Raw genomic sequence first — 12070 nt, forward strand, 5'->3', positions numbered from 1 at the left:
GAAAAGGGTTTGTTATTGAAAAGATCAGTCAGAGAAGGGGTAACTTGCCAAGTTTGGCCATCACACTCAAGTGTTAGATTTAAGGTTCAGAACTCACCATCACTGTCTGAGCTTCCATCAGCTGGGGCAGAGCAACAGAGCTCAACAGCTGCTAATTTGTCTATGGGTTCCTTTACAGTCCTTAAAATCCAAAATTAAGTTATCTTCAAACACAATCTCACAGACTTCTAGTGAGTGTAGAAAATTAAACCCCCCATGGAAGCAAGTAGTTTGTTTAATGTGATTCTACCAGAAGAAAAGTGAACAAAATAAGGTTGTGCTCAAACCTGGCTGTAGCAGGGTTTTAAACTTCCCTTTTCCTGTATTACAGCTTTGTTCTGAGACTAATTTTTCTCTCCTTCAGTCAGAACAGAAGGAAAACACGTTGGATATTTTAAATGTAATTTTGTATTTTAAATTTAATCCATTTTTGGACAGAATAACAAGAAATTGGATTAGATCTTGAAGTGCAAACCAAAAAATGTTGAAAAATGTGATCTGCTCACAATTTCAGCATCTGATTCTTTTTAAGGGCATTCAGATTTCAAATGTGAGTACTTTTTGGAAAAGTAATCCACTTTGAAGTGAAGCAATCAGATTTTTAAAGTAATCCATTTATTCCATGTAAGTAATAAATTTTTAATATATCTAATTAATAATCTAATTATTAACTTTGAAAGTAATTGATGGTAAAGCAAATTTAAAAGTATAATCTTGCAACATGTTCCTAGGTTTTTTGTATTGGTCTGTGCTGGGCTTTAAACAGACCTGGCTAGATTTTTCCAATTTGAGCCCTGGTAGTGGCACAAATTGTTCATTCCAGCAGGGAAGGGCTTGTTCAGGAGGTTTCCTCTCTGCTGCAGCACAGCCTGCTCAGTCTGCACATCGGGTCAGACAGACTTTCCAACATGTTCTTGCAGTTCTGCAATGATAACCTGAACCTGACCAGGAAAAAAGGAAGAAACAAACTGGTGAATCAAAGCATTTCTGTTTGATGTGTGGGCAGGAGCCTTTGCTCTGTCACACTACTCAGGGTTTCAATCAAACACATAAAGCTCCTCAAGGCTGTGCTCAGTTTCAGGCATGTGTGTTTGTCCTGCACTACTGACTTGAGGAATTACTGAGTCAACCAATTGATATTCCTTGTTTCTCTAAACCAGGACTTACTCTCTTTGCTGGGCAGTGGGAGTGATGTTCTGTCTGCCAGCTAAATCCTAAAAAGAGCCTGAAACTTTTAAATTTGCAGGCTTGCCACAGAAAAGGTGAACAGTTTGTAATGAAACTGTGAAGTCATGTTGTTTTTCTCTGTGCAGACAAGTTGGGGTTTGTTCAGGAACTATCAAAGATGATCTCTGGGAACATTCAGAGGAAGAAACTGACAAACACAGAGTGGTGCTCTTTGCTGCTGAGCTCCTCACCAGAACATGCTCATCCTGGACTTTAGTGTATTGCATTTTGTGTATTCCATCCTGATTCCTGTCAGTCTTAAGAGGACAGCCTTCTGAATAAGGGTGGAAGATACACACTGCTGCTCTGCTGCTTTGAAATATTTCTAAAGCAATATATTCTCTATAACTTTAAATGTACATGGGAGGAAAGATTTTTGAAAATAGTTGTAGAAGAGGGAAAAATGGATTAGTCCATATTTTTTGTATCTGCAGAGCTTTTACTGAAAGCCATGATATATGTAACTCTGTGCCAATTATTTGGTGAGGATGTTTTTTAATATTGTGGGTGATCAGACTTCCAGGCCTAGTTAGTACTGGTTGCATAGAGTTTCAGGATTGAATATAATCAAGGATTTTGCGGGCTGAGGTGTCCATTCAGACTGTGAGATATTTCCTTAAGAGTCAAGCTGTTCCAAGGTTATGGGAAGAGCAGAGGTTTAGATCATCCCTGCTAGGTCACATCTCACGTTTCTTGTTACTTCTCTGTAGCCCTTGCACTTCACACCGTGCTGCTACAGCACTTCATTCAGAAGATATAAGCAGTAGCTGAACTCTATGACAAAGGCTGTATTGAGCATAAAAACACCTGTGAACAGTGACAACAATTATTTGGCTTTTCATGTAAGGGAGATCATAATAATGTCTTATAGCTTGTCCATGAAGGTTTGAATTTGAAACACTGAAGCACCATGAGGGAACCACTGAGCCCAAAAGTGATGGCACAGCAGAAAAGCCAGGGAATTAATGTCTAAACAATGAATGTTCAGTAAGAGCAAACTGTGAAAAAGCAGAAGTAAACTGTAAGCCCTGTAGGCAGACAGGTCAGTAAGAGAGAGGAGGTAAGAAAACAAAAAATCCCAGTAATTACCCTGAGCTTTGTCCTTATAAGTTAAGCAGGCTGTCATGAATCATGATTACCAACATCAGCCACCAGTAAACACTCACAGTTGGCCTTTGTGTCTGGTCTCAGATGGTGCTTTCCTTTGGGTGACTCAGACATGGATGGCTTTAATCCACACACACACAAAAATCTTCAAAAATTTAAAGAAAACACCACAGGACTTAAGAAAGCAGAGTTTTAATAAATGGGCTGTAATGGAGACAGGACTAGGGAAATAAAAGTCCTCTTCATTTTCCAACCTCTGAAACAATTTTGACAGAAGAAGAAAATATAAATTATGAAAGACTTGAACGCATCCTTTTCATTAAACCAAGAGAGGTAACAAATTGTGTTCTGCAAGGTAAGTCTCTTCCCATTAGCAACACACAGGCTTTTATGCTAGAAATGAAATAATAAAGCTAGAAAGTTCTACAGGAGGCATACTCAAAACCCTGTTGGAAAACAAGTTATAGCTGCACTGGTTTTGGTTGGTTTTTGGGAGTCACAGAGACAGTCCACTGCAACAATAAGACAACAGAAAGACTCACTAGCATTACTTTCAATGTGAAACAAAATTATTACCAAAAAGCTAAAACTGTACCAAAAATTAAAATTTAATTCCCCTTATCTAGTATGGTATAATGGAGAGCTTCTTTCATAAGAAGCTTCATATCAGTATTTAAATTCAAACTTTGAGACTTAAGAAAAAAAATAAAATGAGAAACACTTTATAAAATCCCTCAAGGACTGAGTCTTTGGAAAAAGCAGCAAAATACTATCTGCAGGAAATTACTCAAAAGGATTCCATCCAGTGATTACAGCATTTACTATAAACCAGTAAGTGCTGCATACACAGCTAATGTAAACACACATGTAGTTTTTGATAAAACCATCTGCAATGCCTGCACTGTACTTCTATTGTTCTAAAACAGTCCAATCTTTTACTCCAAATCATCTCATAATATTCAAGTATTTATATATAGTTCTTTCCATTCAAGACAGCATATCTGTGTGTATATATAAATATATGTATAAATCCCTCCATCAAATTATCAGATTTACCTCATTCTGTTGTTCACAGAGAAAATGTAACCAAGTTCTGCAGCTGTCAGCTCACTTCCTTCCCAAAACCCTCTGCAACCAACTCTTTTCCAGATCTCCCTCTGACAGTAATAGCTCAGAGCTGCCTCTGTGCTGCCTTTTGGCTTCTGTAGCCTCCAGATATAACACAGGAGAGTCCACACATGTCAGGGTGGCCACATCTACATATACACGCACAGACCCCTGCTTTGTGTGCCAGGTACAGGAAATGCAGAACAGAGCTGCAGGAGGACAGCAAGCTTCACCAGAAAGGTGATGCACTCTTGAGAACTCTTACCTCTGCTGAAATGTCAGTTCCACCTGCAACAAGCATTAAAATTCTTACACGTGGATTTTAAAACCAGGACTTCAAAACAAAACCCTCTCCTCATTCCAACACCCTTTCAGAACTCTAGGGCAACTTTTTTTAAATGTTTGGATTACATTTACCTTTCCCACATATCACATCTTCTACACTATCAGAGCATCATTCCCCTTGGGCTCAGATTCTATTTTACTTTGATTCTTGTTTTCTTCTTTTACTTCTTTAGAGCTCTTCTCCTGCTCCTCAGTTTCTGCTTCAGCCACCTCTGAATTCTGTTTTTCTGTCACACTTGATGGGTTTTGTTGTGCATCTTCTTTGTTGCTCTTCACCACCTCCTGTAGATTGTATTTCCTGAACAGAACATAGTCCCTCACCACACTTAAGCAACAGACGGTTTTTATTATTTCCACCACAATTGTGTATTGTGGATTATTAAGATCAACCTTGTTTTCTGGATTGAGGCTGCCCACAATTCCTGTAAAAGAAGATGCAATTTAAAAGATGCTGGGAAAACTGTGTAACAGCATAAGCATGTCTTGTTTCTCAGTAACTGCAGTGAGATAATTTTTCAGTTACTTCAGTCCTGCTGGTGGTACATTCTGAGTCCTGCTCTGTTCCACCATTTTAAGCAATTACAAAAATAACTGGCTATAACTGAGGGGGATCTTGCCTCCTCTCTTAATTTTTGTGCATTCAATAAAATATTCAAGTAAGGTGGAGCTTTTATATGAGTCAAATATTGAACAGAAATAGTAACATTATTATTTCAATACATCACACAGAGAGAAAGCCAAATAGCATTTCAAAGTACATATAACTGATACTGCAAATTATAATCAACATTGTTCTCTCTTCTGCTTATACTCTCTAAAGTTATCAACACCAACAAGGAAGATGTCAGTATTTTTTAAGCTTTTTTTAAGTCCTAGAGGAGCTTTTAGAATTCAACAGAGGTTTTAAGCAAAAAAATGTGTATGTCCATTACAACCTCTTTCAATAGTCTGACCCATGTTGTGCAGGCAATCTTGCTCTGTTTAGTGCGAAAACCATACATACCTGCCAGTTCCTTAATTACTTCTTCCCTACTCATATGGCTGTTATTACGAGCTTTGTAAACAATCTGAAAAGTACCCTTGTTAGGGGCTTTAAACCAAGGCTCAAAAAACGTTTCTGTGTATTTTTTCATATCTTCCATAAAAGCCTTGCAAGTTCCAGAAATGGGCAGCATGCGCAGAATGACTCTTGTTTTCTTCTTTTTGGTAGTGTGCATATCCTTTAGTATATGGTGCACCAGGTTCTCAGGTTCTACAAGAAAAACAGTTGGGTATGAGCAACAAATAGAAGGTATCTCTCCTCTTCCCCTTCTAAATAGTAAGCTGAGAACTTGGCTGCACTGCTGTCAGCCTCAAATCCCTTTATGTAAAGAGTTGTTTTACAATACCAAAACTAAATCAAAGATTGTTTTGTCAAAGCAGTTTCCTCTAACTTCAGCTTCTACACTAATAACAAAATTCAGTGGCACGGCCAAAGGGAAGGGTATTTGTTTGATATACACGTGTTTCTTGGAAGCCACACTCCGTGGCCTTTTACTAAGGCTTTGAGAGCATTACTCAGTATCAGCAGAAGCCCCACCTATGCCCTGGGTTCTGATGAAGACCACGTTGTTGGCACCGCTCTCCACCGACTGGAATCGCCGCAGCTTCTGCTCCGTCGAGGCACGGATCTGGCCAACCTCCTTCTTCACAGCTGCCTCGACATCATCCTCATCCTCCTCCCTGTCGCTTCCAGACAGCCTCTCCTCGTGATCTGAAAACTTCACACAGGCACCATTTGGTGAGCACCGAGCTGCAGCGCCCAGCTCCCAGCCCGCGCACACAGGGAATGGGCCGGGCCGGCAGCGGGGCTGCGAGGGGCTCGCCCAGGATCTGGGGCATTCGGGGGCCTGGTGCACACACGCGGCTCCCTCCCCTCACACACAGCGGGAGCCGCGGCCTCGGGGTGCCGCTCCCCCGCCCCGAGCGCAGCCGGCCGGGCCGCACGCACCTGCTCGGGCCCGTAGAGCAGGTCCCCGTACTCGCCGAGCAGGCTGTAGGCCTCCCCCACGCACTTGCGCTCGTTCATGTTGCAGGTGATGAGGATGCCGCGCATGCCGGCCTCCAGCTGCCGCCCGGCGCCGCGGGGCCGCTTGGCCCGGCCGGCCCCGGCCGCGAAGTGCCCCTTGGGCCGCCGCTTACGCGCCGCCGGCTCGGCCGCGGCCATGGGGCAGCTCGGCAGCACCGCCGCGATGGCGTCAGCGCCGCGCCCGCCCCGGCCGGCCCGCCCGGCACAGCGCCGCGCCTGGAGCGGCGGCCGCGGGCACCGGGAGCGAACCGCGGGGCCGACCCGGGGCGGCGAGCACTCTGGTTCAGCCACCGCCAAGCCCGTAGCCCTTGATGCTTTCGCTTCGCCCTCGCTCCGGTTCCAGAGCTGGGGTCTGTGTTCATAATGCCGGAGCCGAGGGGAGAGGAGCAGGCGGACAGCCCTCGGTCCAGCTCTGCAACGCCGCGTCCGACAGCGACCCGTGCGCTCCACGGGCGGAGATGCTTCGGCCCCTTCCCTGCCGGTCCGAGTCCCGAAGGTGTCACGGCGTAGAGGGGCCAGCTAAACCAGAAACTTTGAACAGGTAAATGGAGGCTTGGAAAAACAGCGAGCATGTGCTAACAGAACAATTGTGGTCCGTAGCGTAGTTCCTAAAGGAACGTGTCTGTGTGCATCCCGGTCCGTAAGAGCCGCCTCTCCCTGCTGTAACTTTAAAGCTTCTTGGACAATTAAGAGGCTAAGAATTGTTAAAGGTGGAAAAAACTGACCAAGGCAGTTGCTCCAAATCCAATATCAGAAAACCACCGTTGGAAGCAAACTGCGCTAGAAGTGGAGAAAAAATTAAAGTACTTGCTGCTTTTTTGCAGGATTTTTTACAAAGACAGACACTGCAGATTTACACAATAATGTAAAGACATTACACTATATCCTTCTTAGATTAGGTTTGAATACATTCTTACCTGATTCCCATCATTTGTCTGTCCCAGGGGCTACACAACGAGCTAAAGCAGACACTGACTGATACAAATGAAATGGGAAACCCAGAGAGGCAAGAGCACAACATAAATGTGTGTTAAATAAAGCATTTAATGAAATATCAGTATCTTATCTTTATTGTTACTTAAAGGATAAAAAACTCTCTAAGAGTTTAAGAAAGTACTATTGCTTCAAGAATCACTTTTGATGTCTGACATCTTGTAAAGATACTTTAAAATCTTTCAAAAGTTTCAAAAATTAAAAGTTGTAGGCATTACAAGTATATTTAGAAAAAAAAAGGCAAATAAAATCTGTGTAATTGAAATCTTTAAGGACTGGACTAGTAAAGTATTTAAAATATATGATAGAACAGAAATTCAAGAGTTGTAGCAACAGCTGCTCGTACTCTAATTTTTTAATTTTAGCACTTATAGTTTTATCTGTTCTTTCACTCTTGAGTTACTTTATGATCTGCTGATATTTTTGTGTGTTTGAGCAACTTTCCTTTCTATCTATGTTAACCAATAACTGTCCTTTTCATCCCATTCTAAGAATATATATCTGACATCATTTGACTGTCCTGATTCCATTAAGCATGAAACTTAGAGAGTTTAGGATTCAGACAAAAAATTGTAACCACTTTCAAGTTCTCATAGAGGGTCTAAGACACCAATATTTTTTGGTGGAAGAATTTTCTGAATTACTGGGAACAGATCCAAGAGAGGTCAAAGCATCTGCATTAAAGGTGAGACCACTAGATTTCTCTTTCAGAAGTGAATATTCCCACTTGAAGTATCCACAACTTTTCTTATTAGCCCCTTGCTTGCCAACAGGACAACAGAAAAATGCTCTGCCATGATTTGGGCCAGCATTTGACACAGAGAGTTTTTTGGCTCTTCGGCCGCAGTTACACAGAGGGGGAGTTGATTTTCCATTTCTCACAGCTCTTACAGACTCATTCAAATTGACTGTGGAGTTCAGAACTGTAGGAAATGCTCTGGGCAAATTTGAACTTCTCAAAGGTAAGGAGTGATCAAAAGAGGAAGCTTTCTCTTGATATACATGAAAAGACTGCTTTTTTGCTGGCGGGCATATTTTTGGACTAGTTGGCTTTCTTTTAGGAGCCTCTAAAGGAGTAGAGTAATTTCCAATTAATGCTGATTGTGCTGAAACAGCATTTCCCTTTGCAGATGGTAACTTAAAAGCTGAAAATTTTGAAGTCTGCCTTTGTACTGTCCCTATGTTATAGATTGTAGTATCAGGGCTTTTGTAAACAACAGACCTCAGAGGTTCCATGGGTGCTATACTTTCCTCCAAACTCTGATTGTCTGAACTTGTCACAGCAAATTGTTTTGAAATTGTTTCTTCTTCAGACACTGTTAGACTGTCTGTCTGACTTGAGTCATCCTTGAGCTGAACAGAGTCTGAATTTTGTTCATATTGAGATTCTGGTATCAAAGCAACATCTTCCCAGTCTGTCAGCAGAGACAAGCACTCAGAACTGGTGCTGATGTCCCCACTGGAGACAGTAACTGAGGGGATGGTGGTGGAGACAAGCACCAGCCCTGATCCCTGCACTGGCAGGCTGGGCCTGGCTGTTCTCAGAGGCTGCCCAGTGCTTAATCCCTGCTGGATGCCTGTTGGTGCAGGACTGGGACATGGCTGTGCCAGACCCAGGGGAACAGGAAATCTGTCAGGAGATGCTGCTGAAGAGCTTTGGCTTTGAGCATGGAATTCAGTCCTTGAGCTGCTGCTGGGTACAACACAGACATCTGCAGAGGGATCCGTGCAAGTGAGCTGCTGTTCCCCAGCCTGTAGATTAGAATTTGTCTTGTTTCCAGCAATACTATTGTGTTTGTTCTCAGCCAGAGGTTTTGTTTCACAAGTTCCATTTCCATCTCTAGATGTTTCAGGTCTGCTCTTACTTCCCAGTGGAGTCTTGTCAGTGACATTTACAGTCAGTGTTCTGGAAATTAAATTACTCTTCTGATGTGCCTAGGGAGTCCGTAAACAAAAGCAGATTTTGGAAAGTGAATACCCAGACATTTTGGGAATAAATGTACAAAATTCATAAGCGTATCAGCCTAAGGATGTTCTTTCCAAATCACAGTCAGGATGCTGGGTTTGTTATTTGAATAGCTCACCTTTCATCTGTATTCCAAGCTACAAAGCAAGTAGACAGGAAGACACAAAGTAGTGACTAACCTTATCCAACGATTTAGTAACTTTCAGCACGCATCCATCACAAATCAGCCTCCAAGCAAGACGAGCAGTATTCCGGGAATCATCCAACCCTTCAAAAGTATGGTTATATTAATGGCTTCTTTTTAACTGCTACTGGGAATAGTTCTTATTACTGGAAAAATGTAATCTAGGTAAGTCTTACAGGAATGACAAGGAGTTACAGAACTGTGACACTTAGTCATCTAGTTCAAAAAAGGAAATGGAAGTAGAAAATTCCAAATAATTCTCCGTGCTGAAACATCTGAAGGATTAGCCATAGAGCTGAATATCAATTCACAATTTTAAATATTCTTACTCTTTTTATTAGTCAAGTAAAACATAACATATTGTGCTGGAATTCTCTCACATTAACATGATATCCAGTGCTATCAGGTAAAATCAAGTTTCTTTATCTTCCCTCCACCTCTTTTCTTTTGCATCCTAGCAATTCATAAATTGATCTTGTGAACATATATTCAATAAGCAGTAGAAAATATTTCAGAAATTAGGTATGAGGTTAGAAATAACAAACTAATCTCAGAGCACTTTGCCTTTCTTATTTTGATGGTCTGTCAGACTGAACCTGGCATAACTTGAAACAGTAGTAACTACTCAGAGTAATAACTAGCTATTAACTAGCTGCTTTAGGTTAACTAGAGCTAAATAGTACTACTTTGCTTTATAAGATACATATATTTATATATGTACTAAAATGAGGATCATCATGCTTACCAGAATGTTCCCGTCCTTCAAAAGCTATCCCCAAATCCTGCAAAGCTCCATTTAGCCCCTTAGGCTTTCTGTTATAAAAGGCCTAAGGAAAGAAATGCAGGTGCTTAACATGAAGCATTTAAAAACCTTTCCCTAATAAAGCAAAGCCATTTCAGAAATATCCCCTTACAAATAATAAATCTCACAAGGCAATTAAGCAAGTTTGGTATCTGCATTTTACAGTGAGGATAAGACCATAAGTTACTTACCCTGTTAGAAATCAGAATGGAAAGAAACATGAATCCCTTCTCTCAGTCTTAAGCAAATCCATTCTGTCTGAGCTCTGGAGTCATTTGTCTGCACTCTGTGGCTTACTTACACTGATGAAAGTCTTAACAGACTAGCATTGAAGAATACAACTATAAATAATACCTTTAGATGCAATCAAAGGCATGGGCATGAATATATTTGGCATGGGTATGGATTTTTTTTGTAAGTGAAAAAAGTATTACTTCTTGGTCCTAATATGAGTATCTGATTTGATCACCACAAAGGGGGAATATTCCCACTGTTTATCTTTAGAGACCTAATTCTGCAATAAAACCAGGTTACTCTGGTCACTGGGACATACATCATTGCCTTGTAAGCCCAGGTACAGCCAGCCTTTGAGGTGAGTGTGGGTAGAAATGTTTCAGTCTGTCCACCCTCTCACCCTGTACGTCGCTTTGAGATCAATCCAGGAATTCAGAATGTCGGGTTTGCGCAGCTGCTTCCTCTGACACTCGTAGTGCAAACACACACCCAGGTCCCAGTCTGTGCAGGGAGAGACACAGTCAATCCACCACTGCAGAACTGGCCTAAAATCCACATAGTGTGGCCTTTGTGTCCCTTTATGTGGCCTAAAAATCTGCATAAAGGGACGTGACACCAACACACTGTCAGCACTCTGTGCTGCTGGATGGCAGGAGGCACAGGCTCTGAAGTGGTTGTCCAGGGGAGACACTGGGGTTGCTGCAATGGGACACCAGAAGAAGCAAACCCCTGTTAGTAATTAACTTCAGACAGTTAAAGATCTCAAAGATCTAAAGATCTTTAATTCATTTACATACACTAAGAATGATCATACAGTTCACTAAAGCAGAAAAATGTAACAGTGTCAGACCCAGGAGTCAAAGATGCAGCAAACAGGATTCCATGGATTTCATATTTTCAGTCTTATCCCAATATTCCATATTTTTAATACCTAATAATAGGATTTTGGCTGTTTAGATGTGAAAACACAATCTCACTAGTGCCACCTAATGTTATTACTGTGCAGAAAAAGGAAATGAAAATGTTATTTACCTGTCCATGTAACAAAGGCACACACTTTTGCTTCTGAAGTGGAATTATTCTGACTATCTGTACTGAACATCATTCTCTTCTCCGTTTGTATCTTTTGAATCCATTTCATAAACTGTGATAAGCAAATGTTGAGAGGCACCCCTTGATCAACTTGATTCTTCAAGGAACAGAACAAGAAGCATGTATGTGTTAGAATTCACTGAAATTGACTTGAGGTTTATTTCTTTATGGCCTCTTTAAATGAAAAAGTAAACAGCAATTATACAATTGTAAAACAATGTTAAGTCATAATTATACCTGTGTTATGCCAGTTAGTTCTGTACAGAATTCAGAGAGGATAGGATGCTCCTGGGGCTGCACATACATGTGGAATTCAGATTCAATGGCTCCTGTTGAGGTGTTTAACAGGACTGCTGGAAATTCAACTGCAACAAACACAGAGAAGAAGAAACAAAACAAACAAAACAGAACCAAACCAAAAAGCCAGAAAGGTTAAAACTTCACAGGAATGAGACCATTTACATATCGGTCCCTGCCAACTCAGCATATTCCATTATTCTATTCCATTATTCTACTCCATTATATATATATATATATATATATATATATATATATATATATATATATATATATATATATATATACACACACACACACAGAGTTCAAGCATGATGCCAACAAAGCCAAGGTTGTGGGTTTGATCCCTGTACAGATCACTTGCTTAAGAGCTGGACTCGATGATCCTTGGTCTCTTTCAGTTCAAAATATTTTGACTTACATATATATATATATATATTTGTATATATACATATACAATATATATGTAACCATTTATATTATTTATATGTCTATTATCCCTGAAACGGCCAGGGGTTAAAAGGAACATAATACAAGGAAGACACAAAGACGACACACGGTTCCAAGCCAGCTCGGTGCACTCACTGATCTCGGGCCCGCGCCGCCCGC

General features: G+C 41.2%; 2 protein-coding genes across 2 annotated transcripts; both read right to left on the reverse strand.

The window, feature by feature from the left end:
• Positions 1-2549: 2549 nt before the first annotated feature.
• THUMPD1 (THUMP domain containing 1) lies at positions 2550-6067 on the reverse strand. The gene is made up of 4 exons (XM_009092114.4): positions 5816-6067; positions 5405-5585; positions 4829-5077; positions 2550-4247 (listed from the first exon to the last, which is right to left on the reverse strand). Exons 1-4 carry the CDS (start codon positions 6029-6031, stop codon positions 3919-3921), a joined length of 975 nt encoding a protein of 324 aa, XP_009090362.3. The 5' UTR covers positions 6032-6067; the 3' UTR covers positions 2550-3918.
• Positions 6068-7378: 1311 nt separating this feature from the next.
• Positions 7379-11688, reverse strand: ERI2 (ERI1 exoribonuclease family member 2). The gene is made up of 6 exons (XM_050980151.1): positions 11402-11688; positions 11105-11261; positions 10473-10573; positions 9782-9863; positions 9032-9120; positions 7379-8821 (listed from the first exon to the last, which is right to left on the reverse strand). Exons 1-6 carry the CDS (start codon positions 11468-11470, stop codon positions 7469-7471), a joined length of 1851 nt encoding a protein of 616 aa, XP_050836108.1. The 5' UTR covers positions 11471-11688; the 3' UTR covers positions 7379-7468.
• Positions 11689-12070: the final 382 nt, after the last annotated feature.

Source organism: Serinus canaria, chromosome 14, assembly GCF_022539315.1.
Source record: "Serinus canaria isolate serCan28SL12 chromosome 14, serCan2020, whole genome shotgun sequence".
Taxonomy (NCBI): Eukaryota; Metazoa; Chordata; class Aves; order Passeriformes; family Fringillidae; genus Serinus; species Serinus canaria.

Bases quoted from the DNA above. Each gene is read 5' to 3' on its own strand.
- THUMPD1 (XM_009092114.4), bottom strand. From the start codon at position 6,031: ATGGCCGCGGCCGAGCCGGCGGCGCGTAAGCGGCGGCCCAAGGGGCAC. The intron at 5,586-5,815 runs GTGCGTGCGGCC...GCCTGTGTGAAG, and splicing joins TGCTCTACGGGCCCGAGCAG to TTTTCAGATCACGAGGAGAG. The intron at 4,248-4,828 runs GTATGTATGGTT...CTTCTTTTACAG, and splicing joins AGTAATTAAGGAACTGGCAG to GAATTGTGGGCAGCCTCAAT.
- ERI2 (XM_050980151.1), bottom strand. From the start codon at position 11,470: ATGTATGTGCAGCCCCAGGAGCATCCTATCCTCTCTGAATTCTGTACA. The intron at 11,262-11,401 runs GTATAATTATGA...TGTTCCTTGAAG, and splicing joins AACTAACTGGCATAACACAG to AATCAAGTTGATCAAGGGGT. The intron at 9,864-10,472 runs GTGAGAGGGTGG...TTCTTTCCTTAG, and splicing joins ATCTCAAAGCGACGTACAGG to GCCTTTTATAACAGAAAGCC.